The sequence below is a fragment of the Arvicola amphibius genome, chromosome 4 (genome assembly GCF_903992535.2).
Source record: "Arvicola amphibius chromosome 4, mArvAmp1.2, whole genome shotgun sequence".
Classification (NCBI taxonomy): domain Eukaryota; kingdom Metazoa; phylum Chordata; class Mammalia; order Rodentia; family Cricetidae; genus Arvicola; species Arvicola amphibius.
Genome location: NC_052050.1, coordinates 71,448,989 through 71,456,900, shown reverse-complemented (window position 1 = coordinate 71,456,900; position 7,912 = coordinate 71,448,989). Strand labels below are relative to the sequence as shown.

At 43.7% G+C, this 7,912-nt stretch overlaps 1 protein-coding gene across 1 annotated transcript; it reads left to right on the top strand.

Moving 5' to 3' along the window:
* Nucleotides 1–5,139: 5,139 nt before the first annotated feature.
* LOC119812794 (olfactory receptor 10-like) lies at nt 5,140–6,075 on the top strand. The gene has a single exon (XM_038327739.1). The coding sequence runs from the start codon at nt 5,140–5,142 to the stop codon at nt 6,073–6,075; it is 936 nt and encodes a 311-aa protein (XP_038183667.1).
* The last annotated feature ends 1,837 nt before the right edge of the window (nt 6,076–7,912 follow it).

The window sequence follows — 7,912 nt, the reverse complement described above, 5'->3', positions numbered from 1 at the left end:
TTCTCACCCCATACACGGGGCTCCCATCAGAAGGCTTAGTGCTGTCTAATATCTTGGCTAGTGTGGCCATGTCAAACCCAACAGGGATATGAGATGTAGACTAGATGACTGATTTCTCGAGTTCTTTGTATATTCTGGAGATCAGACCTCTTTCTAATGTGGGGTTGGTGAAGATCTTTTCCCATTCTGTAGGCTGCCATTTTGTCTTGTTGACTGTGTCCTTTGCTTTACAGAAGCTTTTCAGTTTGAAGAGGTCACACTTATTGTTTCTCTCAGTGTCTGTGCTACTGGGGTTCTATTTAGGAAGTGGTCTCCTGTGCCAATGTGTTCAAGTGTACTTCCACTTTCTCTGCTATGAGGTTCATTGTGGCTGGCTTTATGTTGAGGTCTTTGATCCATTTGGATTTGAGTTTTGTGAATGAAGATAGACATGGATCTATTTTCATTCTTCTATATGTTGATATCCAGTTATGCATGCACCATTTGTTAAATATGCTTTCTTTTTTTCCATTTTATTTTTTTTTTTGCTTCTTTGTCAAAAATCAGGTGTTCATAAGTGTGTGGATTAATTTTTTGATTTGGTTCCATTGGTCCTCCTATCTGTTTTTATGACAATACCAGGCTTTGTTTTCAGTACTGTAGCTCTGTAGTAGAGTTTGAAGTCAGGGATTGTGATGCCTCCAGAATTTCTTTTATTGTACAGGATTGTTTTAGCTATCCTGGGTTTTTTGCTTTTCCATATGAAGTTGAGTAGCATTCTTTCGAGGTCTGTGAAGAATTTTGCTGGGACTCTGATGGACATTGAATTGAATCCGTAGATTGCTTTTGGTAAGATTGCCATTTTTACTATGTTAATTCTACCTATCCAAGCATGGGAGATCTTTGCACTTTCTGGTGTCTTCTTCAATTTCTTTCTTCAAAGATTTAAAGTTCTTGTCAAACAAGTCTTCCACTTGTTTGGTTAGAGTTACTTGGAGATATTTTGTGCTATTTGTGGCTATTGTGAAGGGTGATGTTTTTCTGATTTCTTTCTCAGTCTATTTATCATCTATGTACAGGAGGGCTACTGATTTTTTTGAGTTAATCTTGTATCTTGCTACATTACTGAAAGTGTTTATGAGTTGTAGAAGTTCCTTGGTAGAATTTTTGGAGTCGCTTATGTAAACTATCATATCATCAGCAAATAGGGAGAGTTTGGCTTCTTCTTTTCTGATTTGCATCCCCTTGATCTTTTTTTTTGTTGTCTTATTGCTCTAGCTAGAACCTCAAGAACTATACTTAATAGATACGGAGAGAGCAGACAACCTTGTTTTGTTCCTGATTTTAGTGGGATCGCTGAGAGTTTCTCTCCATTTAGTCTGATGTTGGCTGTTCGATAAGCCAGATTTCAATCACTGATTTTTACATGTGAACGAACTTCCCAAGTGCTCCTGACAGATTTTTTTTAAAAAGCCTACAGAAAGATTTATTTTCACAATTTCCAGATGTGGACATAGTGAGTCAGAGCACATCACCAAAGCTAATAAAAGAGTAGGGAAAACGTGTATGAGGGAGTAGAGAGATACTATAATCATAACTTTGTTCCAGAGTGATAAACATGTGGACAGTCTAGGAGAGATGGATTTAAGCCATGGGAACACTGAGACTTGTTAACACCCTCAGTTTTGGGGGAGCTTGGTTATGGTTCTGAGGTTTTGTAAGTCAGCCACTCTTTACATGAACTTGGAGTCTGGAGTCCACATTGCCCAAAGAATGATTCACAAGGTGGCATGTACATGTCATTGTCTTGAGTAGTCGAGAGAAAGTGGATATGACCATTTTATTAAGTTTTTCTTACATTGCAAACATTTCAAGCATGCTTTTAGAGAATGCATTAACAAAGCCATAAAGCAGGAATATTGGCAACCTTTGCACTACTAAATGATAAACAACAAACAACACATATGAGATAATACCTTCCTGTTGAACAGAAACTAAGTTTGAATTAGTTCCTGCCTGCTAAGGATGTTGCCCGGGCACGGAATACATTCACTAATCCATTCATTGGTTTCTGTTGAAAGATCAATCTTTCTGGGCACTGCATTTGACGTGGTATAAAATACTGAACAAATTAATCCCTCACATGATCCTCAAAGAAAAGCATTGCAGGAGCTGGGTGAGATGGCTTAGCGATTAAGTGAACTTGATGTTCTATCAAAGGACCCAAGTTCCGTTCCCAGCACCCATGTCGGGGGACTCACAATCTCCTATAAATCCAGCTCCAGGGCATCCAACACATACTTCAGAGCCCCTTGGATAACTACACTTACATGCACATGCCGCACATACACATAAATAATATATATATATATATATATATATATATATATATATTTAAATAATGGAAGTAGAGCTAGACAACAGTTGGAAGTTGTCATCTACTGTTGTCCTTTCAGAATTTATAAAACCAGTGTGAATCAAGATCTAAACACCTTGTGGAAAAATATTTTTTATTTTATATCTAAGACTCACAGAAGCAAGTCTTCAGAACAGGTGACATGGTAAGTGACAAAGGTTATTTGTCAAAATCTGCCTACGGACTTCATAGGCTGATGTGTGCCTCCCCTTTGTCCTGACTATGGACTTCATAGGCTGATGTGTGCCTCTCCTTTGTCCTGACTATGGACTTCATAGGCTGATGTGTGCCTACCACTTTATCTTTATGATTCACATCTTTTCATCTTTTCTACAAAGGACTTCGAGTATAATACACACTTTCCTGGAATCACAATGGACCATGGAGGACCTTCTAATAAATGATGAAAAGAAGATGCTAATTTGGTAAATTTTCTCATATTGAACAGAGGTGTAATTTCCATTCATTAATTGTTTTTATTCTTATCTGATAAACTTTCTTAAGTCCTATTTTGATTTTTAATGGCTTGCTTTATTTTTTAAGCCATTTATGGATGTGTGTGGATGTGGATGGATGGCCACTTGCACCAGTGGAGGCCAGAGGTATAGGACAATGCTGAATCTGAAGCTATGGTTAGTTTGACCCACCTGTCACAGATGCTGGGAACCAAACTCAAGTATTGCAAGAGCAATGCACACTCTTGGTCTCTGAGACATCTCTCCATTCCCAACTGTGATTTCTACTTGAAAGAAAATCAACTTCTTTGAGTTTCTCACTGGCATATTAAAGTATGTTCCTGTTCATTCTCACAGTTCTTCATGGGAATGAATTTTCATAAGATTTGAAGGAGAAACAAGTACTTCCGTTAATGAAAGTTATGTAAGATCTACTAAACACTATGAACAGAAGTAACACTGAGTACATCTTATATTCCATAAGGTATGATACTATTTATTTGAAAGGATTGCAATTCATCTGGCATGTCTATGTCTACATGTTGAGAACAGTTTGTTTCCAATTAGGATTTCTGCACACTGTGCCTTGACAAATAATTGCAAGTGATTAAGGTCTAAGAGATGTCATAGACGTCTGTGGGGGAATCTTTCAAAAACTGATGGTGGGAAGAATAGATCTACATAACTTCTCCCACAGCTAATGCTCAGGGAACATCATGGCAGAAGAGCGAGCAGAAAGAATATAAGAGCTAGAGAAACAGGAAGTTTCCTGTGAAACTGTGTTAGAAGTTACACCCTAAAAGTCTCAACATCACAGCTCCTTATAGATGAGATGAACAAGAACAATAATAGACTAACATGGGTCAGGGAAACCCCATGAGGCCTCAACCCTACACAAAGAACTACAGGCAACTCGTGAATGATGACAGGGGGAGAAACAGTCTTCCCTGGAGATGAACAGACCAATTGGTTATCCAATACCAGATGGCCAGACCTGAAAACATGCATAAAAGTAACATTATAGAAGTATAGAGGTGGAGCAGGTCATATTTAGGAATACACACGCACGCACACACACACACACACACACACACACACACACAGAGAGAGAGAGAGAGAGAGAGAGAGAGAGAGAGAGAGAGAGAGAGAGAGAAAGAGAGAGAGAGATTCATGTTACAACAATTCATGAAAAAGAGGTCATGAATTTGAATGAGAACAAGGAGGGGTATATGGGAGGGTTTTGAGAAAGGGAAGAACAGAAATAGTATAATTATAATCTCAAAAAGTAAAAAGAATACTCACAAAAGAAATTTAAAAATGAAGAAAACCAATTCACCAAGTTAAAAAAGTTGATGGTGATTTCTTCACTTCTAAAACTGACTGTGTTCTCCACCACCTATGATCTCACCGGGCAATGGCATGGAAGAGGTTTCACAGAGCACGGAAACCTCCAGAGAGAAGGTGTATGAGAAGTTTCCATTTTCAAGGAGAAAGAAGCTCTTTCTGCTAATTTAGGAATGAATTATTCAGAGGGGGAAATAGACCATGGTCTGCCATGACGATTCATGACATGGAACATCGGTAATAAAAGTGATTGTTTCTTCTAAAGGGATCTACACTCTTTTCAGTCCTTTGAGGCAGCTGGAAGCTGTGGGAGTGGGGAATCCAGAACGGGTGCAATGACAGTGTTCTCTGTGCGGAAGGAAGCAAAAGAACACCAGAGGGAAATTTTGTGATCTCAGCCTGGTCATTCTTGAGTCTTCATCTACTGAAATTCTCTGTCCCATAGACCAGATAAGGAGCAAAAAGAACAGCAGGAGGACACATTAGATTTGTTAATTGCCTGATAGTATTTTTCAGAACCCAAACTGAGGGAGTTGCATATACTAAACAAGCACTTTGTCTATGGCCTGCATCTCCAATGCCACATTAGACTGTAAAAGCAGCTTCCCCATGAGCGCACTTGGACCCACTCCTCAGTGTTGTGACTATGGCGATGTGTCACCTCTCCTGCCAGACGTGGAAACATTGAATCCGCAGGTTTGAGTGGTCTCAACAAAGCCATGACACAAATGACCAGAACTAGAACTCAAACAAAGGGGGTATCATCTTAAAAAGGTATGCCTCACGTCTGAAGACGAGAAGAGAAAGCCAGCTGAACAGGTGGAACTAAATAGCAAAATGGAAAACACAGTCTACAAATTTGTAAAATTTAGGATCTAATGTTCAAGCCCACCCTCCTCCAACTGGAAGCACTGGGTTGTTTACTGTTTGTGCTGGTCAAAGGCAATGGGAACTTTCAACTCCAGTTCAGACAAGGCCTTCTTTTTAGTGGGCTTCTCAGATTGGCCTCATCTGGAACCTATCTTTTTTGTCTTTATTTCAATTTTCTACTCCTTAACTCTCTTTGGCAACACTGCCATCATTGCTCTCTCCCGAATGGACGTTCGACTGCACACTCCCATGTACTTCTTCCTCTCCCACCTCTCCTTCCTGGACCTCTGCTACACCACCAGCACTGTGCCCCAGCTCCTGATCAACCTCCATGGACTGGACAGGACCATCAGTTATGGAAGGTGTGTGGCCCAGCTCCTTATTTTTCTTGCTCTGGCTTCCACAGAGTGTCTGCTCTTGGGGGTGATGGCCTTTGACCGCTATGCGGCTGTGTGCTGTCCACTCCACTACACCACCATTATGCACCCTCAGCTGTGTCAGGCGCTGGCCATTTCCTCCTGGGTAGGGGGACTTGTAAACTCTGTGATCCAGACAGGTCTCATGATGGCCATGCCGCTCTGTAGCCATCGGCTGAATCACTTCTTCTGTGAGATGCCCATATTCCTAAAGTTGGTTTGTGAGGAAACAAGAAAAACAGAGGCCAAGATGTTTGTAGCTCGAACAATAGTCTTGGTCTTCCCTGCAGCACTGATTCTAGGCTCCTATGCACAGATTGCCAGGGCAGTGCTGAAGATCAAGTCAATGGCTGGACGCAGAAAGGCTTTTGGAACTTGCGGCTCCCACATTGTGGTGGTTTCTCTGTTTTATGGCTCAGCCATCTACACATACTTACAACCTAAGGGTAGCTATTCCGAGAGTGAGGGGAAGTTCGTTGCTCTTTTCTATACCATCATCACCCCCATGCTCAACCCTCTGATCTACACCCTGAGGAACAAGGATGTGAAGGGGGCCCTGTGGAAGGTGCTGGGGAGAGCCACAGATTCGGAGTAAGATGAAGAAGGATCAGCTCATTTTTTCTATTATGGCTTTCACATTCTTCTCTAAGACCATTGGTCACTAGTAAATATGCTAATAAAACTTTTCAGGGTTAAGAAACTTGTAATCTACAGTTGTTTTCCTACACTGTGTTATGATTCCTTAAGGGTTTATAGATAATTTTGATTATTAAAAAATTTGGGGGAGTTGAAACAGGGTTTCTCTGTAGACTACTAAAATTTTAACCTCCACTAGGGACCCAGGGTGGAAAGAATTCACCCATGAGTTGTTTGGCATTTCTAGGCCTGCCAGGCTACAGAGGACAAACACAGCTCCGACCCAGGGCTAGAGACCTAGAACTCACCCACAAGCCTACCAGGGACCTCTGGCTCCAGGCAGTCAGTCTCCATTGTGGTGAGTGAGTACAGGGTGGCAAAATGGGGGAGAGAGAGAGAGGCAGCATGGCTCATGGGCTCGGAAGAGACAGATCTGAAGAGGCAGTGAGGAACGAGCTGAGGTGGATGCCCCGCTTGCCACCCAAGACTATGATGTTATCTGGGCCTGGGCTGCTGCCAAGGGCCATGGCTTGGTCCAAGGCCCTGATGCACCTGCGGGAATCTGTGTTGTTGTTCATGGCTCCTGTTATTACCGAGGGCCTTATGGACATCTGGAGTCTGGGCCCCTACCTGTGACCATATTGATGTCTTGGACTATGGCCATGCCTCAGCCAGGGTCTGCACTGATGACTGAGGATCCTGTTGCCACTGAAGGCCATGTGAGTGCCCGGAATCTGGGCCCACACCTGAAGCCAAGTGGGGGTTTGAGGGCCATGATGCCATTGGGTCTATGCCAATCTGAGTGACCAGCACTGCCAACTGGGACCACAGTGCCATCAGGCCCAGACTACTGCCAAGGACCATGTATGAGTCCATGGTCCAACTACAGCAGAGTTCTGTATTGATGCCATGGCCCATATTGCCACTAAGGTTCATTGGGATGTCAGGGCCTGGGCCACTACCTAGGACCACGTTAAAGTCCAAGGGTTGAGCCTCTTCTGGGGCCTTGCAGATCTGAGCAGCCTGCACTGCCACCCAGGGCCATGGTGTTGTCCAGGCCTGGACTGCTACCACAAATCATATCTGTGTCCATGGCCCTGCCATGGCTTCAGTTGGTATTGTTGTCTGTGGCTTCAGTTACCATCAAAAGCAGTAAGGATAGGGCAGCACAGAGCTGGCCCCACCCCTCACTGACTATAGCCCTAGAGAGAGTGGGCCCTGCACCTACCTGGGGCTGCACAGTAGGGCTGATCTGGTTGACTGGGATGCCGGTGATCCAGGACCATTAATGCACATGGGACATCTGGCCCCACCCTTCACCTATCATACGGTAGAATAGCAGAGGGAGAGATGACCTCCTCATCCCCTCCCCCTCACCACAGGTAGGGTGTGGGGGAGCTGCCCCTAAAGTCCATTAGAGAGGAAGAATTGGCTCTGCCCCCACCAGCAGCAGCTCTCTGGAGAGCAGACCCTGCACCTCTCCCAGACAGCACAATAGAGCTGATCCTGTTTTCTGGGACACAGGTGAGCTGGCCCAGGGGCACAAGAGCAGGAGGACAGATCCTGCCCCTTCATCTACATGTGGCATGGGTGAGGAAAAAAAATGCCCTACCTCGCCTCGTACCTTACCACCTGCAGCAGGTGAGACAGCTGGTCCCAGGGCCACCAAGAGTAGGAGAGTTGGCCCTACCATTCACCAACTGTAGCAATGAGAGAGTAGGCATGGCACCTTGCCTGGGCAGCACATTAGAGCTGACCCTGTGGGCAGGTACACAGGTGAGCCAGGCCAGTGGGTG

What these genes read in the sequence shown, in the direction of transcription:
- LOC119812794 (XM_038327739.1), top strand. Translation starts at nt 5,140, where the DNA reads ATGGGAACTTTCAACTCCAGTTCAGACAAGGCCTTCTTTTTAGTGGGC.